The 27,648-nt window shown below is 42.4% G+C and overlaps 1 protein-coding gene across 4 annotated transcripts in view; it reads left to right on the top strand.

Moving 5' to 3' along the window:
- PCSK5 (proprotein convertase subtilisin/kexin type 5) overlaps positions 1-27,648 on the top strand; it is a 424,235-nt gene that overhangs the window by 13,971 nt on the left and 382,616 nt on the right. For 3 of the 4 annotated variants that reach the window (XM_037030322.1, XM_037030321.1, XM_037030324.1), the window contains exon 2: positions 26,472-26,576. In XM_037030322.1, coding sequence (XP_036886217.1) covers positions 26,472-26,576 — 105 coding nt within the window. Of the gene's footprint in view, positions 1-26,471; positions 26,577-27,648 lie in introns of those variants that run through there. The other variant, XM_037030323.1, reaches the window with a different exon arrangement.

Raw genomic sequence — 27,648 nt, 5'->3', positions numbered from 1 at the left:
CCCTCGGCTCTCCGGCTCTGTCCATGTCAAAGCCAAACTGGACTTCCCAGTTTGCTCACTGCTTTCCTGTTCCTGTGCCAGTATTTCCACCTGGAACGTTCACCTGACCCCTTGCTCCTCTGACAGTTCTGTCTCTTCTTGAAGATCCATCTCAATGTCACCTGTCTCCCTTGCTCTGGAAGTGCAGGTGTAGGCTAACAATACAGGTATAGTTAGCCCACATTCTCTAGGGAATTTAGTAAAAATGTTTCCCTCTTTTGTGGGACTTAACTGTTTTGTAGCATGTAGATGACATCTTGTTCTAGATAAGTAATAATTAAATATTGGTGGGATCCTAAAGTATTTTACAGCATTTGAATTGTATAAAATGAAAAATAAACCCGAATGTTGGAGAAGGACTACCAGATATTCTGCCCGGTCAATTAGGAAGGCTAACAGTGCCTAGTATATTCCATAAAAGTGCGTGATGAAAAGCAGTATAATCTAGGAATGGTAAGTCATTTGCATGTGGATTCTAAAGTTCAGGGCTTTCTAGGAAATAGCCTTTATCTTGAAGTTTTTCAGACCTTGGCGTGATCAGCAGGGTCAGCCTCCTGGCTTTGACTTCCACGAGAATTCTCAGGGTCAGAGCCAGGGTAGGCAGTGTAACATTGTCCACCCTGAGTGCCAGGTTCCAGATTGGCCTAGGACAGGGATGCTTAGGGAATCCCGAAGACCCTGTGGCTGTGATCATCTCCCCGGGGGTGGCAGGCAAAGTCTTGTGTCCATTGGAGCAGTGAGAAGAACAGCATAGAGAGTCCCCCAGTGAGGGAACTGGTCAGTAAAAAGCTGTTTCCGATTGCAGTCAGTTTTTACCGTTTGTGTGGAATTAGTGGGAGCAGAAAAACAAGCAGATTTGGTACACGTCAAAGGTTCTGTAGTGTCAGCAGGAGAACCTTGTGATGGTCAGAGGCTCCTGGCAGTGCCTGCTCGGATTTTGGAGATCCAAACACTGAAGTTAAAGCTGCATGCGAGGAAGGATTGCAGGCTCCCGGGACACACGGCCATAAATGAAACCTTGCAGCTTAGTCTGTAAGGGGCGGCTTCAAAAATAGCTCTGGAGATAGGAAATAAACACAGGGAAAATAGAGCAGCCATCCCCTTAATTATAAAAAGGAACGCTCTCTTGATTGGGTGATGTGGCCAGAAGCCAGTTTCTCGGTGGAGATGGGGCTCCCCATCCGACCTGTTCACTTTTTATCTGATCCGAGTCTCAAATGACCAATCCTTCAGCCTCAGGCAGATACAGGGAAAGCTGAGTTACAGTTTCTGGGTCAGACAAAGGGGAGGTGGGACAGCTGAGAGTCTCGTGATGTATATACATGTCCAGAGAAGAGCTCACTATTCACTCCTCTCGATTATGATGGGTCTACAGTAGCCACGTCCTTCGTTACTTCTTTTTGGGGACTATTGCACTAGGTTTACCCATTCTCCGTTGCCTTCCCCGGGAAAGCTTGTCACATAAGACAGATTCATTTTCTCAGAACCCACTCTGGTTAGAAAGATTACTTCTTTCTCTTCTTTTTCTTTCTTCTTCCCCATCACCCCCCTCTCCTCTCACTCCCCCTCCCACTTCCTCGTCTTCCACCTTCTCTATTCCAAACATCACTGAACCTAAACATTTTACCGCAGTCTGCACGTGGACTGACTGCCAGGCCCTGTTTTTCCTGCCCGCACCCACGTAGTCCCACTGCCCGGACAGCCGCCAGTGCAGCCCTCCCTCGTTCTGCAGAGCCCTTCTCAAATGTCATGTCCTTAGGTGAAACTGCCTGTGGCTAGAACCTGCTTTGTTTAGGCTCGCATGGAACTTCGTGTGCCTCATTCGTTGGCATTTGGTGTTTTCAGTCTGTACTCTCTCTATATTTTATCTCCTCTGCTGGATAGTAACAACCTGAAAGGAAGGAGTTCTGTCTGGTTCATGGTTGTTTCACATATGGTGCCTAGAAGAGTGCCTTGCAGTTAACAAGCCCTCAGAAAAATGCTCTGCAGTGGAGAAATGACAGTGCGGAAGGAGAGGCAGGGTGTAAATGGAGACCAAAGCAGTCGTTAGTACTCTTCACTGAATAATTCTGGTTCTCCACCTAGCCATGTGATAGGATTTATTTTGGGTTTAGTTAAGGGTGGCCCGGTAACTTCTGGTGGCCTGTGAAATGTGAGCAGAAGTGACACATGTCCCTTCTGTAACCATCAGTGGACGACTTGCTGTGATCTGCAGAGCTCCGGGCGGTAGATGCTCCGTTAGTTTGGGTCCCAGCAGGGTGCGGTGAACGGCACTCCAGGTCCGGAGGCAGTGGACCTGTAACATGAGCTAGGAACAAGCCTTTGTTGTCCTAAGTCACTGAGATTCTTGGGTTTGTGTGTTCCCACTCTGGAAACTTGCCCGCACCGACGAATACAATAGTGTGGTATTCTTTCTCCTTAGCCTTGCACGCATCATAAACAAACAGATGTGATGGGAGAGGGGAAAAGGTTTCTGTGATAGTCTGAATTAGAACCCTGTGACTTAACAGGAAGACCTCAGTGATCTCTAGTATACTTTTGCTCATCATGCAAGTGATAATTACGTGTATTTAAAAATATCAGAAGCCAGATAATAGGTATTTGCAAATGTGCATAGGCAGTTCTGTAGCTTAGAGATTTACATTTCCTAAAAAGAAAAACAAAAAACAGGCAACCAAACCCTGAAGATCCCAGAGCTTAATTGTACTGAGTTGCTTCTCTCTGGCCTCACCAGCTCTGCAGATAAGACTTGTTCCCTGAGTTCAGATACACTTGTTCATGCCTGGTAAGCCTTTCAAGAATTGAGCCTTATTCTGTTTCTCAAGAAGACAGAAACTTAGTGTATTACAGTTCGTCTTTTATTTTTTTCCCCATCGCAGGGAAATAACATGTTAACTCTGTACCTTGAATCATTGTTTAATAGATGACTTGCTCTCTGCTTGCTAGTGGCACTGGCTTGTGCCTTCTCTGAGGCCATGCTGTGCTTTCCAGATGGTGATACTCACTGCTGCAGAACCCACTTAAACCTGCTACCCCGTAACTGGGTGTTATGCCTTCGTTGTTAGAGAACTGGCTTCACAACATGTGGGTATCTGTACACTTGTGTGGTTTCTGTGATGTGGACACAGCAGGGAACATCTGAGATACAAAGTGCTATGGCCGGAATTTCCAACTGTTGAAATGAATCCAATGCAGCAGATTTTTCTTCTTTGGCAGGACAGAATTGAAGCAACGTGCAGTGATTTGGTTCGCCGAGTTGCGAGCTGTTAAAAATTGGAATGACTCAAAACGAGAAGAGTTAAGTGCTGCATAACGTGAAAAATATTCTAAAAGTCACATGGTTGTCTTAGACCAGTGAAGCTCCATGAAACTAGACCTATTTTGAACAAGTTTGAAATGCTGCACGTGAACATGTGGATTTTTTCTTTTTGCTAAAATATTCTGTTACCAAAATAGTCAAAATCTTCTTCAGTTCACCCTAACTCTGAAAGACAAAGGCTTACGATGAACCCAGAAAGTGCTCCTGCCACCTTCTTGTCTGTTGGCCACAGAGGCTGTCTCTGGCCTTTATTTCTTTCCCTTGCGGGTATTCCTTTTGCCATCATTCTATCCTTCAACATTCAGAAGGTGATTTGGGGGATGTGTTTTTCTGAATGTTAAACATTCAGAAAAAGCATCTCATAAAACAGAGGTGTTTTTAGAATATCCGCACGGTGCTGAGTACTCTGCTAAGCCCTGGAGCTGCAGTAGAGTGCAAAAGCCCTACCTTCTTGGAACTTACATATTCACAGGAGGAGCGTGCCAGCTTGCTTCAGAGGTGGTCACCCCGAACTCAGTGGCTTAGCAAAATAATAATAATTATTATTGTTGAATTTATTGACATTGGTTAATGAAATTATATAGGTTTTAAGTATACAGTTTCATAATATATCATCTGTATATTGTGCTGTGTGTTTGTCACCCCAAGTTGAGTCTCATTCCATCACCATTTATCCTGCTTTTACCCTCTTCTCCTTCCTCCCAAAGCAATACTTGTATTGCTCTGAGACTGCAAGTCAGCTTGCAGGTTCTTTAGTCGACTGATGGGTCAGCCAGGGCCTGGTTGGTCTAGGGTGGTTTCACTCATCTTGCTGATGGTTGGTGCTCACTGCTTGCTTGGATTATGAGGGTAACTGGTCACCATCCAGCAGGCTGGCTGGGGCTTCTTCCCATAGTGACAGGAAGGTATGCCTGCAGCCAGAGAGAGAGAGAGAAATCCTCAATCTGCAATCCTCAATTTTCTGCTTATGTCCTTATATACCAACATTTCGTAAGTCAAAACAAGTCATATGAGTGAACCCAGCTTCATGAGGTTGAGACGTATCCCTCACCCATTAGCAGATGCAAAGAATTTGTGGCCATATTTTGCAGTCTACCACAGTGAGACTATTAATAAACAATTTAATAGAAAACAAAAGTATGTCAGTTGGTGGTAAGTGCTATGGATAGAAAGTAGAGAAAAGGGAGACAAAGTGCAGAGAAGAGGGAATGTGTGGAAAAAAATTTTTTTCACTTGTAAACTGAATGACTAGGGAAGTTTACATAGATGTGAAGAAGTTGAGGTAAAGAAATGAGGCATGCAGATATCTGAAAGAAGTGCATTCTAGTAGAGAGAGCAGTCAGTACAAAGGCCCTGGACAGGAGGGGACATGTGATGTTAAAGGAACAAAAAGATCGGTGAAGCTGAGTGAGCAAGTTGGTTAGCAGATGGGCCAGAGAGGTAATGGGGGTGGGTTGGAGAGGTGAGGTAGATCCTGTGGGTTGGTCATTGTCACGTTGTAGCATGCATTTAAGGCACTTGGGGCTCTTGTTAAAATGTAGGATTCTGTTGTAGCGTGGCTGGAACGGGGCCAGAGGTTCTGCAGTTCTCACAAGGTCTCAGGCAGTGTGGTGCAGCTGGTCTTGGGACCGGACTCAGAGGACCAATGCTTTAGGTCTTTGCAGGTCATGCACTTAGAACTTGGGGTTCTCTCTGAGGGAACAGAAAGGCCTTTTAGACAGTTTTGCACAGAGATGTTACCTGTTCTCTACTACGTGAAAGCGAAGGTGATTGTTTGCAATGTTTAAATACACACACATAGTGCGAGGGGTTGGAGACATTGTGCAGTGTAATGTGGAAAAGAACGTTGTCTGAATGTAGCGTGCCGAAACTTCAGCCACCCGAATGTCCTTTCCTCTACAGAGCTATTTCCTTTTCTCTGTTGGTGAGCAACAAAGAGACCTACCTTTGGACGTCCCCCAAGCCTACTCCACTCCCATACCAGATCCCTTCTAGAACAAATGCACTCTGTCTCCTTGCCGTCGCCTAGATCCTGGTTGCTGGAGCTGTTCTCACTAGCCTTTTCTTTCCCTGGTCCTCGGCTGCCTGGACTCAAGGGCTCCCAGTCCTGGCTACGCATTCCTGGCACCTGGGACCCTTTAACGATATACCTTGAGTGATTCAGATTGCTTGGTGCTGAGTGGGGCCTGGGTGTCAGCCGTCTTCAGGAAGCAGCCAGGGTTGAAGCAGCCCCTGTGCTCCGTTATTCCCAGCGCCTGATGTGCTGGCTGTCCGTTCCTTCAGACTCAGAGCTTCTCTTCCCCTAAGGAATCCACTTCCCTTGGCTCTGCTGTCAGCCTTCTCACTTTTCATTACCATCAAAGCATGGGAATCAGTAGCTCCTTTTCAGCCTCATTTGCATTTTGATGATTTCAGCCTCTGCAGTCAGATTTTGCTTAATTACAGTCTGTTTGCATTTAGGGTAGGGGTATTCTTTGTGTAGCTACAAATATTTGAGCATCTAGGGCTTCGTTGATGTTTCCTGTCACCTACTTGTGCTTTTTTTGTGTAACTGATGCTGAAAGGCCCCGTCCACCCGACAGATCTTTAAAGTGGACTCCAGGATGTTGCTCAGAGGATGGGATACCAGGAATGCAGGCTGGAAGATCATTTAGTTCCAGATTTCAAAACGACAAAATATCCTCCGATGAGCTTATAGATACAGGTTTATGCCCTGGCTAGATGGAAATACAGTGTCAATTTAAAGACTTTTACCTGGCTGGTGTGGCTCAGTGGATTGAGCGTGGGCCTGCGAACCACACGATCACGGTTTGATTCCTAGTCAGGGCACATGCCCGGGCCAGCTCCCAGTGGGGTACTCACAAGAGGCAACCATACATTGATGTTTCTCTCCTTCTCTCCTTCCCTTCCCCTCTAAAGATAAATAAATAAAATATTTTTAAAAATAAAGACTTTTATATTTTGTCTTATTACTACATTTCACTATTTGTATAGTAAGCATTGTGCATTCTGAAACTATCTGGTGAATAGCATAGTTATATTTTGGTATTACGAGTAAACATTAAATAGCTCTGCTATGTATGTTTAGCATTTCTTTAATTTATGCAGCACCAGTCACTGCAAACTATAAATGGCCTGGGGTCTGTGTCCACCTTGAGAGATCCTTCCAAAACCCTGTGCGATTCCTCAGGACTGTGTTTCCCCCTTTGAATCCAGCCTATGTGTGTATAGGCTGGATTCAAAGAAGCCTATGTCTTCTTTGAAAGTCCTGTTTGTTCTTTAATGACGTTTGTTCTCTAATCAGTGCAGGAAGTAAAGAAAAATGAAAGGCAGTGCAAAATGTTATCTGTAAATTGTGTCAGATGCGCTCGTATCATCATGTTCCAGGAATGACAAGTTAATGTATAATTTACTTGTAGCAGATATAAACTAATTATTAACTCAATCAGATGAGTTGACTTGAGTGTCATTATCATAAAGGGCTCTGTGATGGGAGAGTAGGACAAAGTTCCATAAAACTTATTGCTGCGGCTGGCTCACTGCATGCAGCTTTCCTTCAAGGCGCTGCCTTTTGCCCCCTCATCTTCACGCTGGATTTGATTCTTCCTTATTGTTGGGAAGACAGTGTGTGTCGAGGGTGGGGGATGGGTATGCTTTAATTAATGGTAATTTATTTGTCTTGAAAGAAATGCCACTTCCAACAAACAGTCCATGACTTTCAAAGTGTTTAATAATGTCTCCTAAACTATATAAATGGCCCTCGGGTAGTTAGACCCGTTGGGTTTCAGAGTTTGCAGCAAGGGTGTAACCGAGTCCCCTCATTATAAAGATGAAGAAACTGAGGCCCGGAACGTGGATGTGTGGATAAAGCACCGACCTGGTCTTTAGCAAACCTGAGCTCCAGTGCCTTCACGCTCTTATTATTAAAGAGACTCCTGAGGGTCACTTACTTTATCAATGATGTGAAGGGGGTTTTCTAGTCATCTTGATCATTTGTAAGATGTGTGTATATCTCTTCACTGCTCCTTGCTAATAGTTTTCGTATTTATCAGGGCCTGTGTTCCTTTAGGAGGCAGTGTAGTTTGTGGGGAAAGTTGGGTCAAGGGAGTCTATATGTATAGGTATGGGGCGTATGAATAAATAACTTGATTTTGGAGTCAATGTGTTTTTTCCTTGTTCTGTGAAAATCTGACTTTCATACCTCTTAAAAATACCTTGATAAGAAATGCTAGATTTGTTTTTTTTTTTTTTTACTGATTTTGATATAGCAAAAGGTCAGTTCTACCGTGGGAGCTGCTTAGTAATAAAGTGAATGGTCGATCTAATGGCAGGAGCATGAACATCTTGGTAGGTTCCTGGGAACTGGAAAACTCTTTCCTATGGAAAGTCAGAGGCTCATACAGGGGAAGGTGACCACAGTAATTATTTTTGCAGGTAGAAATATGACCTTGTATCAAGGGGGTGCCTTTACCTATGACTGCAAGCTAAACTCAGCTTTCCTTGGCCAATCTAGTTGTTCAACTGTGAGAGGAGGGGTTAGTTGTTGTATTCATCACGCTGAGCATGTAAGTTCCATTTATAGGCCCGTGAAAGGTTTGTACAGCAACTAAAATAACAGAATAGAAGCCTATTAGTGTATTTAATGCAGAAACTGTGAGAATTCAAATGAATGTGATACATTTGAGGTGGGAGTAAATGCTGTGGCTTCCCAAAATGTTCCCCACCTTGGGTCTTTATCTCCTTAGTTTATTGGGCTTTTAAACTTATTTCCCAATTTGGCTACAGAATGTTGGCGTGTTTGAACTAGGAGGGAGGAAAACTTGCAAAGCCCTGTTCTTTTACTAAATTGCCTGCATTGATTTGAGGAGTACCAGTGTAGCAATCAGCCATAACCAGTGTTTGGAACATTAAAATAATTCCTGCATTAATTTGCAGTCCTGTGGAAGCCTCAGAGAGAAGCTTGAAATAAATTAAATACACTTACTTTTTCTTCATTTATTCAGATAGGAGGTGTCTGTCCAGATAAGGCTCTGACTTCAGTTACTGCAAAAATCTGTAAACGTTGCAATGATTATTTTGGTAAAACACTGTGTTGGGTTTGTATTTTGTGTCAACAGTGAGTACTTAGGAACGATAGAGGAGAGATGCTTAAACTCAGTCTGCTGTATCAAGAGCGTTTTCTTAAACATCACTTCCGACTTTCTATTTGATGGTTACACACATTTACTTGGTGGACATAATGGTTATTTAAACTCTTTGGGGGTTTATTTGATGTATATTTAAGACTATGCAAGTTGCTGGGATAAAGGTCAATAGATGTTTTTATGTTAAGAAAAGAATTAAAAGCTTGTCACTTTAGTTACACTCAGATGTTGAGATAAAGATATTGATATAGAGATATTAATCCTAAAGTTAATCAGATTAGAGTTGAAACTTTAATAAAAACTGAAAATATGACCCAAGCACAAAGTATGATGTTCTTTAGCTTATTTTTAGGCTTTGTATAGAGTAGTGAAAAATAGTGTTGGGTGTGGTGCTAGAAAAATCTCCTTTCTATCACTTGCGCATGGTGTAAATTTGGGTAAATGGTTGAATTTAGCTGGAACTGTTTTATTATTTGGAAAATCAGGATAGTAATTCTTACCTCACAGTATTTGTTCATATATTTGCTCATTCATTCTATAAATGCTTACTGGGCTACTGTTACATGCCAGGCACTGTGCTGGGTGCAAGCAGTATAGATGGCGTTTAAGTTAGTAAGGAGCGGAATGGCCTGACCAGATAGAGAGGAACTGGGGAAGGTCATTTAGCACGGAGGTCAGAGAACACTTTTTCTGACAAAGTAATGTTTGAATAAAGATCTAAAAAATGAGAATGAATTAGGCAATGGGAGATTGAGAAAAGGGAGTTCCAGGCAGATGGGAAAGCAGGGGCAGAGGTCCAGAAACTGGACAGGAGGCTGGTGGGGTTAGAGTGTGATGAGTGAGGGGGAGACACCAGGGGTGATGTCGGAAATGTAAACAGAAGACAGGTCTGGTACTCCTCGTGCACCAAACGAAGACATTTTTGATTTTATTATACAAAAGGAATAAGAAGTAATTGGTTAGTTCCATAATTTCAGGGGTATGAAATTATCTTAATTACTGATATAAAACAATATGTGAGAAAACACTTTAAGGATGGAAAGAGCATGTTATGTGAAGAATTAATTTTGCTGTTACACAGAATAAAACAACAAGACAAAAACATGTGGCCCGATGAGTTGTTATTTATTCTGTTTAGGAGGCTGTGAATTTCTTAAAGCGGACAGTCACAAATGGTCCTAAAACATGCACATAATCCATGCATTATTTTTACCTGCTTTGGAAGGGGCAGCAGGTCTACCTAGGTAGCATTTTGCTTGACTAAATGTTCAAATGTTGCTCCCGGTGCGCATGCTTCTCCTGAAGAAATGGATGCCGCCTGGGAAGGAGCAACGGACTACACACCTGCTCCCAGGTAGCTGAAGGAGCTGACAGTCCATTTGCGCAGCACTGTGGGTCTACAGTCTTTGGAGAACGTGGGCGGGCAGGGTCAATAAAGCAGGACTATAAGAGAAGCCATCGAAAATTGAATGCAAGTAAATCTTTGTTTTATAATTTGAGCCTATCTGGTGATGTGACTATGATTTGGGGGACTACGTTATTTATTTCCCCTGTGCTTGATGAACTGCCATTCAGATGGAGGAAAAGAACATTTTTTTCTACCCGACCTCTCTTGAGATATCAAAACATTTTACTTGAAAAGAGGGAGAAAAACATGTTCTGATCTTTGCTGCTTGAGATGTTTATTGAAAACTCACAAATTGTATTGATCCTTCTACATGGGAAGCAGAAGCTGAGTGAGATATAGTCCACATAACTTAAAATATGGCAGGACCTAATGTTTAGTGGAAAACAACTTTCAATTTTTCATAGTCACAATTATTAGTATATTTATCACCTGTGACATTCTGGGTCTGAGGTTTATCCCCTTGGACACGAAATGACTGATGTATCATACATAACTGCCCCTTAGCGCTGTGATTGTGCTTAATGGTTTAAATTTTCTCCTGGGATTCAGTTCCGACAAAATTCTACTGGAAGTCTAGTTTTGAACATAGATTGGGCTTACAGTATTATAAAAAGGGTAACACCTAGAATTAAAACCGTTGTGTGTTGGGTTGTCGTATGGGCATATGGAGAGGTGGGTTTGTACTTCATCATGACCCCACGGGTGAAGACAGACAAGTGTGCCTGCATCCTGTTTCACGCGCTGCTCCCTCAGCTATTCCCAGCGCTTCCTCACCTCTGGCACTGGGGCTTGGTGAGCAAGGCGAGGGCTAGACTCGGATTCGGGGCAGGGTGGGGCAGGGCACACGCGTGTGCATGTCTGCCCAGCTGACAGGTCCTGCTGGTCTAATGGTTCTAGTTCTAGGACCACACTTGGAGAATCACTGAGTTAAAGATTTTCACTCATTTTCAGAGCATCTGTATTAGGTGGATGGTTAGCAGCACTTAGGAGACCTGAGCCTTTCTTATCTTTGTTTCAAAATTACCAGCCATACTTTCCGAGGTTACAGTGGTTTCAAAGGACTCCGGTACTTAGCATAATTAGTCATACTTTGTCCTTGCAACGGTGGTCATGTTTGTGAAAGTGGTGCTTTCCTAAGAAATGTGGAAATACCTTGTTTTGGGGGTAAAAGGAGCACTTTACATATCGCAGTGATTCTCGGGGTAGCCATGTGCGCTGTGTAACTCCCTGTGTTGAGGTGGTTGCCATGGCTTTAGGGAAGCTCTTCAGTTGAATAAAGCCAATTTGGAGTACATTTTAATCCAAACAGTTTTATAGTTGTTGGCTTTCCCGTTTGTATCACCTTTCCAGTTCACTCACTTTGATGATTGGTTTCTTCCTTATGGACTAATTTATTTGGGAGGAGCATAAAGTTTATTAAGGTATCATAGACCTCAGTAATCATACCCACAGTAACTTTGCATGCAGTAAAATTCACTGTATCATTCTGTAAGTTGTGAAACTGCATGTAGTCATAGGACCACCTCCATAATAAGTGTATGGAATAATTCCATCCCCTCAAAAAAGAATTCGCTAGTGCTCTCCTGTAGTCAGCCTCTTGCTGCATCCCCAACTGGGAATGATTTTCTGGCCCATGTTGCCTATTCTTGAATGTCTTGTAAATGGAATAGTACAGCATGAAGCCTTTTTGAGCCTGGCTTCTTTCCCTTGCTGTAATGAATTTGAGATTCATCCCCGATTGATCAACCAGTAATTTATGCCTTTGTATTGATGAGTAGTATTTTATTGAGTGGATGTACCAGTTTGTTTATCCATTCATCAGTTGTAGGATGTTGGGTTGTTTCCAGTTTTGAGTGATTATGTGACTAAAGCCACTATAAATAATTCATGTACACGTTTTTGTGTGAACATAAATTTTTATTTTTCTTGGGGAAACTATTTAGGACTGGGTCATATAGTAAGCGAATGTTTAGTTAGTTGTATTGTAAACTCACATACTCACCATCACTGGGTATTGCCATTTTTGTTTTATCTGCTCTAACAGATAAGTAGTTGTGATGTGTTTAATTGGTACAAATGCCCAGTTGCTGCCCACAGTGGCAGAGCCTCAGGACCCTATAAAAATGGGACCCTACCTCCCATCTGCCTGGATGCAGAGCTTCACAGTGCACCTGTTTCCCCTCTGCCATTGGGCCAGAGATGCTCATGCCCCCATCAGGGCCCCGTTTCGCAGTCACCACCTGCAGGTGCTAACCCTCAGATCCTCAGCAAAAACCCAGGGAGTGACAACAAAGCATGTCTAAACAGACAGCCACAAAGGGAAGTTTTTTAAAAACTGACATGACAGGGCCATTCACTGTCCTGAGCACACCTAAGTCCTTTTCATGTGTTTCTAATGCTCACTGTTTTTACGCTGGAATCTTCCTTTTAAAGAATAGAACAGATCATTTAAAATGCTGGAGTGCTCCAAGTGGCTTCTGTTTATGATATTGGAAGTTCTGAATTGGTTATGTTACATTGATTTTTCTAAATTTTGGAAGAGGAGGAAGCCTTTTGAAATAATTTAAAGAATGAACAAAGGAAAGAAACAGGGCAGTTACAGTAATATTAAAATCAAACTACTTAGGGATTTTCTCATTTAAACTTAAGTTGATGGGAATATTTGAACAGAGATGGCAGAATTCGGGGTACATTGTTTGATTTCTGCAGAACGAGAGGATGGAGTGAAACTGGGTTTGCACCTTGGCGAACGTTAGAATCACCTACAAAGCTTTTTAAAAGAAAGTGCTGATGCCCTGGCCCAACTCAGTCCCCATGAGTAAGAATCTCTGGGGTCGGCCTGGGGGCCTGACATCAGGAGGTGCTGGGGTTGCTGTCCAGTTCTAATGGGTGGCGAGGGTTGGGATTCATGGGACCTGCGGCAAAAATTTCCTGTTCCATTCGATTCCCAGTCAGGGCACAGGCCTGGGTTGCAGGTCAGTTCCCAGCAGGGGATGCATGAGGAGCAACCATACATTGATATCTCTCTCCCTTTCTCCTTCCCTTCCCTTCTAAAGATAAATAAAAATAAAATATTTTTAAAAATTTCCTGTTCCAGGGGTAATTCTACAAATGTTTCCTCTTCTCAAAATATGTACTGCTTTCTGTTTGTTTCCAAGTATGGGGAAGTGCTTCAAGTGGCTAAGACGATCAGTAATGAAATGAATAGAGACCTCCACGCAGGCTCCGTGTTCCCTCCTCTCCCAGCCTCTCTTGGACTCTGTTCTGTGTGTGAGTGATGTGCCTCTCACAAAAGCAGGTGAGATAGCTTACATGTGAAACAACAGTTTCTTTTAGTTTCTCCAGAAACTACTTACAGATGGCTTTTAAAACCCTTTTAAAAGAATAGCTGACTATAAATAGTAGTAGTAAATGTTCTTATCTGAGGACTATAGTACAAGGATTATTGTACATTAAGGACATAATTATTCATTCTGGACAAAAATGGATTGAAGACGATCAAGTCCTGGTGCCATAGACAGTTCATTCTTAAATGATACAAACGTATTGTAGGTTGAATGTTTAATCTTTATCTGTAATATATTAATATGAAAAATTATTTTAGTGCTCTTGAGAGAAGTATTCTGATTCAGAAGAGAGGGCATACATTTTAAACTGGCAGTTAGTACAAGGTGGGGGTTTTCAGAATCAAGTCAGAGTGTTATCTCCATGTTAGCAGAGACCTTTTTTGGGGGTTCACTTTATCTGTAGTATCTTTGGATCAGTGCTTTGCACATAGTACACACTCAATAAATTAATGTCTAGGCAGGCTATAAAAGCATAGAGCAGAATATAGAAAATGACATTCAACAGGAATGTAAATTTTTATCACTTGCATTTAAGATATTAAAATATAGGCTGGAGGAGAACCAAATTAAAAAAAGGTTTTGAGGATTTTTTTTTTTTAGTCAGTCAAGTTCATCCTGCTAAAATTTTTAAAATTTGCAGTTATTTTTATTAGAAGTACTCTGCCAAGAGAGATCATGGGATCAGAGACTCCATCCTGGCTCCACTATTCCTGGAGCTGAAATGTGTTGTGTTCTAAGCTCCAAGTTCTCTGGGGAGACATTACAGATGCTGGCTTGTCTAGGGGAAGCAACCCTGTGAAGGCTGATTGCATGAGAATAGAGTGGAAGAATTTGCATGTTCAGACAAAAATGGGGAAGACCCAGTTGGCTGTCTGGCACGGGTTGGCTCTATAGGTCAGAACCAGGAGTGGTGAGTGGATTTAGGCTGACAGTCTGGAGGCGTTTCTAACAAATGGACGGCCCTAGAAAATACAGTGCTATGCAGTGCTCTGTGCCAGTCTGAAGAATGGGTTCCTGCATCCAGTGGGGAAGTCGGAATCCTGTTTTTGTCTCTTCCAACTCTGAGATTCTGTAGTTTGCTTTGAGGCAAATCTCATGTCCCATGAAATGGGTCAGAATGTAGTTTGTTCACTTGAACCTGGGAAAATTCAGTGCTTACTTTATTTGCTATGTTTTATGTTTCCTTGGTGAAATCGTATCTGTTTCTCACTTCCTCAGAAATCTCAGACAAGATGTTTTTGATTACCTGCTTTTACAATAAACTTCAGGGACCTGATTCTCCTACAGTCTGCTAATCGGGTAGCTTTAGGATAAAATAATAGGGCCCCATACTGGTGAGGTCAAGAAAGTGGAAAAGGGTGGGGATATTTGAGTGTGCCAATAGAATCGCATTGGGTGCTCCACAACCCTTTGAGTAACTTTTAATAAAACCAAAGTGCTGTGACTAGAGGAAGCTTAGGTTTTTGGAGTCAGACTGACCTGGGTTCAAATCCTGACTCTGGCACTTCCTCACGTTGGCACGTCACTGGACCTCTCTCAGGTATAGACTCAGTTTTCTTGTCCATGACATTAGAATAATTCTTCTTCATTTCCAGAGTTGTTGGAAAGATTAGATATCATGTAGGAAATCATGAAATGTTAGTTTTGGTTATTAGTGGTATTAATCACATAATGGTTTTGAATAGACAAGCTATTTATTAGTTCTGTTTTGCTGGGCACACTGTTTAATCTTAGACTTCATTGTGTTATGGGGATTAAACAAGATCATCTTGTTTATTAGCAAGATAAACAAGATAATGCTAACAAGGTGCTTAGCAGAGTGCCTGGCCCATATTAAACAAGATCATTATATTGGTCGTGCAGCTATTTGGAAGTATTAAACTAGATCATTACATGGGTGCAGCTGTTTGGAAACTGGTACCTGAACACTCAGAGACACCTGGCAGCTGTGAAGAACGGAAGCCCCAGAGTCTCGTTTTGTTGCCCTGGTTTCTCGTGGATGTCAGGAGGTACTAGTTCGGCCCTGTTTTAGTTTCCTGTTACTTCTCAAACAAATAACCACAAACTTAGTGTCTTAAAACAACACAGATTTATTATCTTTCGGTTCTGGAGGCCAGACATCCTAACCTTAAATCAAGGGGTCGGTGAGGCTGTGTTCCTTCTGGAGATTCTAGATGGGGCTTCACCTTCCTTGCTTTCTCCAGCTTCCGGAGGACGTCCGCACTCCTTGGTTCGTGGCCCCTCCCTTCATCAGTCAGAGCCAGCAGCACAGCGTAAAAAAAAAGTGTCTCTCTCTTGGACCTCTGCTTCTGTTATTGCATCTGCTTCGACTTTGCCCCCTCCTTCTTATAAGGGCCCTTGTCACCGATTACATTGGGGCCACTTATATAATCCCGGATAACCTCCCTATGTCAAAATCTGTAATTTAATCACAACTAGAGTCTCTTTTACCATATAAGGTGCGATATTCACAGATTCTGGGGATGAGAATGTGAACATTTGGTGGGGGTGGGGGCATTATTCATCCCACCTCATCCCTCCTGTCTTAGAAAGTTGCCTTTGATATTATCGGTATTACCTATTTTTTCTTAAGCAGCCTGATTTAAAGAAAAATGATTGCCCTGGCTGGATGGTTGAGGTGGTTGGAACATTGTCCCATACACCAGATGGGTTGTAGGTTAGATTTATGGTCAGAGCACATACCTAGGTTGCGGGTTTGATTCCCGATTAGCTCGTGTGCAGAAGGCAACTGATCGATATTTCTTTCTCACATTTCTCTCTCTCTCTCTCTCATCAATACAGATAGCCTTGGATGAGGATTGAAAAAATATTTTTGTAGTAATTTTTTTCTGAATTTATGGACTCCCATGCCATTGTCTATAGAATTCAAATGCTGAGCCTTAACCTAAAGGAATTTAAAAAGAGTATTCTCTGAGCAACTGACTTGAAACTAAAGTTTAAGGGAAGATATTTTTCTTGTAACATTGAGGTATTCCATGGCCCAGTGCAGTACCATCTGAGATGTTTGGTGCGAGATATTATATTTGTTTAACTTATAATGCCCCTTGAACTGCACAGTGAAGGTGTGTCTTGAAGATACTTTCTAGCATGAAAACATCATGAAAATACTGCTGTGAATTCCCTGGGGTCAGTGGTAGAATTGGAAATAGAGACCAGGTTTCTTGTCCCTCAGAGGGCAGGAATAGCTCGCTCTTATTTTCAGATACTTGTCAACACTTTCATTTTTTGCATCTGCTAAAGACAGACAGAAATATCCCCAGAAAACCAGCCCTTCTGTACAACTCTTAGGAGGCTAGTCATTGGACAGTTGAGATCTCTGGGTAGCGGTGGTTTTGTGTTCTTCCTGGAAAACTGGTTGTTTTAAGCCTCTTTTCGAGGAGTTGAGAGCATATGCTCTGGAGTTAGGTCATCTGGAATCAACCTGAGCCTCCTCTTCTACTAGCTGTGTGGCCCAGGGCAAGATCTTAAACCTTGTGAATTTCTGCTTTCTTATATGTAAATGGTAATATGACACCTGCTTCCTATTATTGTGGAGAGAGAGAGCAACAATGTAGTTTGTGCTGCATAAATGTTAGATCATCAGATTTCTGTATTTCCTTGCATTCTGGTTTAACACTCTAAAATGACTTCAGCAACCTTGTAACAGCATCTTTGTTATAAATATCACTTTTGGTCAGTGATTCCAACACAGGAGGGAACTAAAATAGAAAAGGCAGATTTGGGTGATTATATGGTTAATGGTGGTCAATTCTTAATTTTCCGATAAGTTTACATTTGATCAGTTCATTCATTTTTCAACCTCTAGTCAACATAAAGTGTATGATACATTATATGTCAATGTTATATCACTGAAAGGGTTATAAAGAGATGAGTAAGAAGCCCTGCCTAAGGTCTGGAGACACACTCACTGTTGCTTTGATTATTTTTTTCAAGGACCTTTCACTATGTGTTTATTCTGCACACTGATTGGGTGTGCCTGACCCTGGTAATAGACGCTAAGGCCAATCTAGCAATAAGTAAAATACAAATCTCTGCCCTTGGGGAGTCACATTCTAGTGAAGGAAGACAAACAATAAATGGTCAAAGCAAAGAGAACATATAATATGTTAAGTGGTGATAAGTGTTCAGGAGAAAAATAAATCAAGGGAAGGGAAAAATGGGGTTTGCCAGAGGGAGTGATGGTGATTTGAAGTTGGGTGGTCAGAGAAAGCCTTCCTGAGAACGTGGCATTTGAGCAACCTGAAGGGAGTGAGGAAGTGAGGCCTAGAGGTTTCCAGAAGAGCATTTCAGGCAGAAGAAAAGCAGGTGCAAAGGCCCTAAGATTAGGAATGTCTGGGTGACTTGGAGGAAAGCAGCCATGGCCACCTTCCCTTTGGTTCTCCTTTGAATGTTGTAAAGTCAGGAACACAGAAAGCGAGTTGTTACTGTTGTTTTAACATTCAGAGGAAAGCCCAAAGGAGGAGTCACACTGTCACTTCAGTGAAAGGAAACAGGGTACCCAGCGCTGCCTCTGTCACTTCACTTTCTGTCCAAATGAATTTAACAAGTGGAAGTGTTGAACTTGTGAGCTTGGGCATTGGAAGAAGGTTGGTCAGCCAGAACCTCTTTGGTGGTCTTGGCGACTTGGTTCCCCCCTCCCCTGAGAGGGTGTGAAGAGGTGGGAACTGGAGGGTGACTTCTAGCCCCAGGTACCTGGATCCTTGGGTTTCCCAGTCTCCGAGTCATCCTACAGCAGACAGAGCACCAGCGATCAGAACAGGGGAATTTATGACTTTTGGAATCATTGTTATTGAGATGTGATTTATGTGCCCCCCAATGCAGCCACTTGTGTGTAAAATTGGATGGATGCTGACAAATGTATACAGCCTGTGGCGTGCTGATAAATACCGAACAGGTGGCTCTTCAGGGAAAGAAAGAAGCACTAATTTGTAGCTTTTGCTGATTTTTCCGGATGTGTAAATACTTCTGTCATCATCGATTTCAAGTTATCAACGTGATATCATGGGACAGGGTGTTGGGTAAAGATGAAATGGATCTCGCAAGCCAATGAGGAGCTGGTACCAGCATACCAGGCACTTGCTGCTGATGTAATTGCCACCACAGTCAAGATAGAGAACATTCCCGAAACCCTGAGTTTCTCCGGGCTTTGCCCAGTCACTCCCCACTCTGCCCAGCTTATCACTGATCTACTCTCTGCCGTTGTAGATTACCTGTCCTAGAATTCCATGTCAGTGCAGTCAGACATCATGTGCTTTTTTGTGTGTCAGAACGATGAGTGAAATTCATCCGTCTGGCATTTACTGGTGGTTTGTTCCTTTTGTTCCTGGGTGTTCCATTACATGGGTCTGCCACAGTTTACGCATTCACCTGTTGACGGACATTTGCATTGCTCCTGGTCTGTCATTCAGGAAGCAGCTGTAAGCATTTGTGTCCAAATTTTTGTTTGGAAATGGGTGTTTATTTTGCAGGGGCGGAGTAAATACTTAGAAATGAAATGTCTGGGTCATGAGGAGGATGTGTATTTCTTAAGAAGTTACCAAATGATTTCCTAAAGACATTGAACTATTTCATACTCCCACTAGCGAAGTATGAGAGCCCGGTGCTCCCCAGTTTCATTAGAACTCGGTACTTTGAGTCTTTTCAATTTTAGACATTCTGGTGTGTATATAGTGCTGTTGTGATTTTAATTTGCATTTGAGTGTCTTTCCATGTGCTTATTGGCCATCTGTATGTCTTATTTTGTAATATGTCCCTTTAGATTTCTATCCACTGAAGTTGTTTGTAGGTTTGAGGTAAATAACTTTTCAAAAAGGAGTACAGAATTTGGAGACATCTGTAAATTGGAGAGGGCAAGAAGGAAAACAAAGCAGACAAGCAGCCGAAGAAAACCGACATTGAGGTGGCCACAGTGCCCGTGACCTTGGCACTTTATGACCAGGGTGACTAAATGTCCTAGTTTTCTTGGGACTGCCCAGGTACAGCAATAAAAAGTCCTGAGTCTCTGGAAACACGCCCTTCCTGGGCAAATTGGCGTGGTCGGTTGCCGCACAGAACTATGTACAGATTAGCACACTCTGTGCCTGGACTTGTGAGGCTGGTGATGGTTTTAGCTGCAAGCCAGGAGGGACTGTTGGTGGTTCATAGACTCTGAAAGGTCACATAGCTCCTTGTAAGGGGCGAAGCCAGGGTTAAATGTGGGTCTTCTCGCTCCCAGCCCTCTGCTCAGAAGACACCAGCTTACTTTTGAGATAAGAATTTAGGGACGCAGGGAAGGTTCCCTCCAGCTGCCAGCAGGAAAGAAAAAAACAAACCCCAATGATTGTTTTTTGAAATTACGTGCACTTTGGACTTATTTATTTGGCTGAAATTTTAATTTTCTGATCAATGTAGTTGTCCTGGAAAGAACTAAGACATAGAGTCTTACCAGTCATTTATACCTTAGTATAAAATAGCATATAAAAAAAAGCCTTACCTGAGAACATGATTTGGTTGGGGAAGGGCGGCAATAGGAAAAGTTTGGCTGTAAGGCTGAGAGGCTTCTACTAAAGAAGAAAGAGCACAAACACTCAACAGATTTGGGGGTGAAAAGTGAACTTCATCAACTTCGTATATTGAATGGAATTGTGTCCCTAGGCAGGGTGGAGTGTTTGTGGGTCATCGCACAGAAAAGGAGCTTGAGAGCCAAGAGAGAGGGAATGATTCTCCTTCCTTTATGTGGTGTTAAGGACAAAGTCGAACTTTGATGTATTTGCTATTGATTTTATACTTCATCTATGCTGACAGTTCCTGATTTATTTATAAAGTGTCCCTATGTTAGTTATATACTGTTCCTTGTTTCAGCCCTTGCTCCTCTTACACAACATGTAAACACAGTCATCTTTGGTTTTGCATTACCCTGGAGGAGCGAGATGAAATGGCTGCTTATAGATAATACGACTGCTCTGTTTTCATACACTGTCTCGCTTTTGAGTAACTCCCAACATGTTATGACATTTTTCTTCTTTATGTTTATTAAATGCCCTCAGCATGCTCAGTGCTCTTGAAAGAATATGAAAGACACAATTCTTGCCAATGAGAGACATGCATATTAATAGATGAGATACATAAACATGCTTTTAAATATATATGAAATCCCGGGAGGTGACAGATTACTTTGTTTGGATGAGGTAGAATAATTGAACTAATGCACACTACTCTTTATTTCTTGTCTTGCCAGCAAAACAAAACAAAATAAAACAAAGCAAAGCACAGAGATGTCTCAGCCTACAGCCTTCAGAACCATAAGCCTGGAAGAATTGGTACTTCAGTTAAGGCAGAATTCAACTGTTTTTGACAAAATTAACTGTATTTCTATGATTCTCATGCCAAAGATTTTCGAACTACATAGAGTTCTAATGTTTGTAATTTTAACAATTCAAGGAATCTGATTTTCACATCACTCATTCATCAATCTTTTCTCTGAAACTACTATGTGTCAGGGCATGTACTAGGAGCTGGGAACAAAAATGCTGAATAAAACAGATATGTCCCTGCCTCATTGGACCATGCAGGTGGGACACAGACACGAAACCGGTAATTGGACTAATCAAAGCAAACTGCTGTGATCTGTGAGATGACACAGTAATGGAACCCAGCCTGGTCTGGGGAGCTTTGGATACATCCTACTCGAGGTGAGACACGGAGCACGAGGAAGAGGAAGCGAGGCGGAGAGGGTGGAGGTAGGAGAGGGTTCCGTAGGCAGAGGCAGTGCCTGCCATGACACAGCCCTGGAAGTGACAGAAGGCAAGCGTGGCTGGGGCCCCGAGCACTGGGAGCGGGTCTGATGGGAGGAGAGGCTGGGCAGGGAGGCTGGGCCAGGTCACGCAGGCCCTGGAGGTCAGAGTAGGATGACAATGGTCTTTATTCGATGTGTTCAGTAAAGCATATGGAATAGTTCCTGGTGCCACATAAACGTTGATATGATGTTATTATTCTGATTTACTTTTACAAGTGTATTAATAAATCACATTAAATGTTAACTATTACTATTTAAGAGTAAGGAAAAGCCACTAAAGGCTTTTAGGCATGGGATGACACGTGCCACAGCCAAATTTTGTAACCTTATTCTGGCTACTGGGTGGAAGGCATATATGAGAGCGGAATGTGGTGTCGATGGCTCCGAGGAGATGAAGCAAGTGTCTAGGCATCCAACAGGGGGTCAGAGCAGACCCATCCAGTAGCCTGTGGCCCACTGGTGCAGGGGGTACTTAACTTGGAGGACTTCTAAGCTGCACAAGATTGTGTAAATGCATAGCTAATTTTTCAGAAGTTCTGACCTCTTCAGTTTTTGATATGTAAGGGAGCCTGAAACTGAATTTACTTTGACTTGGCCTACTTTGCTAGGCATTCACTATAGGCTATTAAATAGCTCGTAGAATCTATCAAGAGGGCCAAGCTTTCCAAAATGGCCCCCAAGGCCATACCCTGGAATGGGCCTCCACAACGGCTTCCACTGAGGCCTCTACAGGAAACCAAAGGCTGAGGAAACTAGCCTCTGTGGCTCTTCTCCAATCTCTTACCAGCCGAACAGGATGTGTAAACGGATGCTCAGAAAGCGAGCAACCGGACACTGAGACCTGTGCCACAACTACCGTGACACACACCTCCAAGAGTATGCCCTGTGGTGCTGTACACGTCTGCCTTTGATTGGTAGAAGCTTGGTCATGTTCAGAACCCTAGCCTCACCGAGTTCGGCTTTCAGCTCTGCAGCATGGGAAGACTCGTAAGAAGGATGCTGGAATGTGTCTTTTGAGCCCGTCCATAGGGTGTACCGTGAAACTTGACTAAATTCACTCTGGTGCTAGATGTTCAGTAAAGACTTACATTTTACTGCCTCCCAACACTAGCCTTACACATCTGGGCACTGTCAGGGCCTCAGTAGCCTTGTATATGAAATTGGAAGTGTTGATATGTATCTTCTAGGGCTCTTGGAAGAATGAAGTTAAATATGATAACCTGCAAAAGAGCAGTAAGATGCCTGGCATAAGGTTGGCATTCAGTAAATGGGATGTCAGTCAATCAGTGGGCACCGTTCCATAACTCCGTAAAGGACCCGGAATCCCCGAAAGGTGGAGGCACGGTGGGCTCACTGCTATTGGGCCACAGCCTGAATAGATGTGGCTTGTGTGCCAGTCACGTTGAGCTTTAGGAGCGTGTCTGCCCCTGGAGAAGTAGGCAGGATTGGTGTTTGTGCTGTGTCATTCCTGTGTTGGTATTACTTCTTTCAATGTAATTAGTTTCATTTAAAAAATAATGGTGGCACATAAAAAATGAAAAGAAAGTTGCTGTTTTCATTTTCTCAAGTATCCTTCCTAAAGTATCCTGTGTGTAGAAGCATAAATGTCCTGTAGAGTCTTCTCTCTTTCTCCTACAAAAATTAGGTCAGATTACTTACCCATTTTGCACATTTATTTATTTATAACTGCATTGGAGATCAACGCATTTTTAGTTCACGTAGAACTAACCAGCTATCGATGGCAGATAGTTGTTTGCATTTTTATTTTTTTGCTTTTACAAAATTTGCTGTAATATCCATTCTTGTATTGGGTTGGCCAACAAGACTGTGTGGTCTTTTTCTATAAAGTAAAAGACACAGTTTTCATTTTCACCAATAAGTTTATTGATTTGGATATTTTGAGTATGTCAGCTATCTCCCACGTGGAATAATGTTGATGTTCTCAATGAATGTTCTCAATGAATGTTCTCAACCATGGAGCCTCGTCCTGTGAGAAATCAGCAGCGCGAAACTTCGCAAAGCACTTTTGACACATGTGATCAGTCATAGCACCTTCTCCAGACACTGCACAAATTTTTTGTGTGTGTGCTTCAGTTGCATTTTTACCTTTCTTGAAATAATAAAACATAGTATGCTGAAAATGTTGCTTATTTTCTTCTATCTTCAACATTAAAATGGCTATACCAAAATTCACCAATACTGTTGTTTTATTTTTTAAATGCATGCTGATATGCCAGCTGTCTGTCACAATATAATCTAACAAAGTCTTTTCAAATGAAGTTAACGACAACTAAGCACTACTAGAGCCATCTTACAAGGAAAAAAATAACAAAAAACAAACTTTTGGGCCAACCCAGTACATAAGTGACTGTATTTGTGGAGTAAATTTTTAGATGTGGGGAGGGTGCGTCAAAGGTTAGTTACTGTGCGTCATTTTACTGATGTGCCCAACTTACTCTCACAGCCCTGGTCCCAGGTCATGTTCTTTACTAATGACGTGTAAGCCGTGTTCCTGCCTGCATCCCTGCCGATAGCATATCACCAACTCTTTTGACTTTTGCAATGAAATAAGGGAAGTGGAGAGGTGATACCAGGGTAGGCCAAGAGGAACCCTAACTAAGGAATGGGGGGGGGATTAATTAGAGGGTAAGAGGCCACATTTATAAGGGAACCATTTGCTAGGTACCAGGCAATGACTGACCAGGCAGTTCAGCTGTTATGTACTGGAGTCAGTCCTTATAAGGACACTCGCCCATAGATGTTATTATCCCCCATTTGACTATGATGTCTGGCCTCTGTCCACTATCCCTCCTGTGTTCTTTTATTTGCATTTGAGGGAGCCATGGCCCAAAGAGTGTACGTGATGTACGTGATGTACCCAAGATCCCAGTGCAAGCTAAGTCTGGATGAGGGTTCTGTTTTCTACCTTTCTATATGTTACATCATGCCATGGCTCCAGTTTGTACTAATGAGGCCACAAAGGATCTGAATATGCCATATTCTGTCAAGTATAGTGCATACTTTTTTGCCCAAATTTTTGAGGGAAAAGTAATGCATATTGTACATGGGTGGTACTAATTCCATATCTATATAAATGTTTTTAAATCTTTTATTTTTGCTTATGTGTTACAAGTATAACTCTGGAAAGCAATAATGATATCTATATGCAAAATACTATCCTTGAATATGATAATCAGTTTTATTTCTAAATATAAATATATACAAAATTGAATTAAAAAATTAAAACAAAAGATTTTTTTCCTGAAAGTTTGTGCCAGAAATGTGGGTGAGCATTATATATAGGAGCACATTATACACAGCAAAATACAGTATCTTCAGGGTGTATTTCATCCATAGTTTTAGCTTAATAAAGTTGAATTTCCTCATTTTTTATAATCAGTGAGGTTCCATGATATTTGAGTGGACATGACCTTAAACACACTGGCAAATGAGTTTTGTGTCAAGTTCTTCCTCAGTGATTCTAAGTTCTTTTCCACAAGAACTACTGTTTTTCCCAAGGAGCACTCCTGGCAAAACACTGAACTTTTGGGGCTTTTAATATTTTCTTATAAAGTATTACACATCCCCTTGAATTCCGCCCTTTGTCCTCTGGAATCTTCACGCCAGCCTGTCAGTCCCTCCTGGAAACACGGTTGGAGACCGGGGCTGGCGGCGACACCCTCCTCCTTGTTGTTGGCTGCTGTTTCAGAGTCCAGGGCGACCGAGATTAGGGGTTTCCGCTGGGGTTTCCTTGTCTTCGTTTCGTATGTGTGTTCAGAGTCCGGGATCTGTTCTGTGCACATCCAGGCAGTTTCCACTTGAATAAAAAATGTGAGTATGAGACTTCAGACCTTCAAATTTAATGAGGATTAGGGACATTCAATTAGTGCATCAAGTCCCAGTGGGGAGATAACTCTTAAATGGCACAGAAATTAGGTTGATCACCCTTATCAGGAGAGATGGGCACTGACTGAGAACATGATGGAAATAGGAGAATAAGAAATCAACATTTAATCTGGAAAAACTAAAGTGGGCCAGTGATTTTTTTTTTTCAGTTTTCGAATTGTCCACATTGGAAAACATCCCGATGATGGTCACATGGTTTCAGGGCAAAGTCATGGTGTTCTGGAGAAAGGTCCGCTTGATGTATCATTGCGTTTGCCCAAAGCAAGGAAAGGGTCAGTATCAAGGAAGGGAATTTGAGAGCTGCAGTGATCTTAGAAATTAACTAGCCCAAAGTCCAATGTTATAGAAATGGAAACTGAGATGTATGAAGTATGTGATTTAGCCAAGAAGATGCCTCTGGGGAGTGTCGGCTGGACCCCGAAGCACACTCTCCTGTCTTGATTTGTTGTAATTGTTCGATTTCCATTGTGTGATCACATTTCATAATCTTCCAAGAGAATGCCGTTGTTTGGGATTTTGTTCAGTTGGTTTCCTAAAGTGGACAGGAATGTACTTTTCAAAGCTATCCTAAACAAAAGTCACTGTTTTGTACTGAAGAAGGGAGTAGCCCTGACTGGGGTGGCTCAGTTGGTTGAGTGTCGTTTCGCAAACTGAGAGGCTGCCAGTTCAATTTTGGGCCTGGGTTGTGTTTTCAGTTCCCAGTCGGGGCACGTAGGAGAGGCAGGTGATCGATGTTTCTCTCTCACATCAATGTTTCTCTCCCTCTCTTTCTCCCTCCTTCCCCTTCTCTCTAAAAGCAAATACATAAAATACTTTAAAAGAGAAGGAGAACAGGGTACACAAATAATAAGCCTAATTTGTTAAAGAAGTGGTTGAGACGAATTGGATTGAATGATTTTTATACAGGAAGTCTTAGTTGATTAGTAGAAGGTATGATCTTGGTTTTGTTTCTGAAATGGCCATTCAGTTTTTAGTTGTGCAGTAAATGAAAAAAAATGCTATGTATTTAGACTGTCTACTGAAGTGAGGAAACAAATAAAGTAGTGTTTTCTTTGTGAATGATCAACTGCTTGGGACTTGTTTCAAATAAATGATATAAATAATCTAACAAGGTCCTTCACTGTACATTTCTCAGAGCAAACAGAATGTAGTGTGTTTTTATAACCAGATAGCTATTTGACTTCTTCTCTTTCCCACATTTGGATATAGATTGATATAGAAATACTTAACATGCTGCATATAAATTAAACATTAAGAGGGAGCCATGGAGAGGCTTAGCTGCCCCATTAGAATCTTCAGTTCCGTGGTCCCCGCCTCAAGGACACGCTACTTCATATTGCATGTCCTCCCTTTGGAAAGCGATCCCCAGGGTTCAAGTGACATTTAAGCAGAGCAGGCGACTGCATAATTTATGGGCCGTTTTCTGTTTGGTGTTGTTATTTTCATGAAAAACAGGAAAACAAGACTTCTCATACACGAACTCTCTTTTGTTCTTTCCCTCCCCTCTTTGCAGATCGGGGCCCTGAAGGACTATTACCACTTCTACCACAGCAGGACGATTAAAAGGTCAGTTCTCTCGAGCAGAGGAACCCACAGTTTCATTTCAATGGAACCAAAGGTAAGAAGAACCAGCTGGGTGGGGACCAACAGGCCCGGCTTCTGCATTTTTCATTGGTAATATCACACTGGGAACTGATGACCAGTATGAAGGCTCAAATTTCGAGGGTTGTCATACTATCCTTTGCCAATGTCTTTGCTTTCTCTTCAGACAAAAATAGGCAATGGCTTGATTTTTTCCAAGTGCCATTATTATTCCAGTTGTAGAACAGCCCGAGTGTATCATAAGTATGGGTTCTCATGGAGAAATGAGAAGGAATGTGTGTAGGAGAGATAGAGGTTGATTGAGAAGTATCGAAGTACTAAGAACACCACACACTTTTACCTACCTATTTACATACAGATCTGAGGCCCTATCTGAACTCATGAGAGGGGTCTCCTCCAAAACCCTTAGGTTACCATGAATCCTCACAGTTTCAGCTGGCTTTGAGACAGCCATACCTTTGGCAGTCCATGGACTAGACTGTGTCTGGGGCAACAGGAATGCTGAGCACAGCTGGGGCAGGAGCTGGCTTGTGCCCTCGGGGCTCATCAGGCATCTTTCTTCCACGTTGTCTTTATATCCAGCCCATTTGGGTTTTCCAGACAACACATCCCTGGGAGAACCTAGGAGGAGATAGGATATGTCCAAATCCTCCCACTCCGTTTTCGAGAAATGGAACAGTTTTAAACTGGGCAATAGGCAGCTGGAGGGCGTTAGGGAGTAATGGACTACTCACTGCAAAGTGGAACTCTGGGGGAAGTTAAATATCTGTCCTCACTAAGTTAGAGGAGGGGCCTGAGTCCGGCAGAGAACTATTTGGTCTCCCCAGTATGGCCAGTAAATAGAGTGGCTGTCCCAACCCACCTCGGCTCCACTGTGGGCTCACTTTATTATCTACTGATTAGGGAGGGATATTTCCCCTATTATGATGTGGGTTTGCCATATGAGCTTATTTGCACATAAAGTGGTGAACAAGTCCCTGTCAGTGAGCATAGAAGTCCCACCTAGAGATTCTTGCAAACTGTATTCCCTTTTTAAAGCAACAAGGCCCCTATTTGAATTAACATGCAAATCAGTTTTGCATTTTGCA

Source organism: Sturnira hondurensis, unplaced genomic scaffold, assembly GCF_014824575.4.
Source record: "Sturnira hondurensis isolate 20B ecotype Veracruz unplaced genomic scaffold, ASM1482457v3 Scaffold0020642, whole genome shotgun sequence".
NCBI classification, from domain to species: domain Eukaryota; kingdom Metazoa; phylum Chordata; class Mammalia; order Chiroptera; family Phyllostomidae; genus Sturnira; species Sturnira hondurensis.
This window is presented reverse-complemented; position numbering and strand designations above follow the sequence as displayed.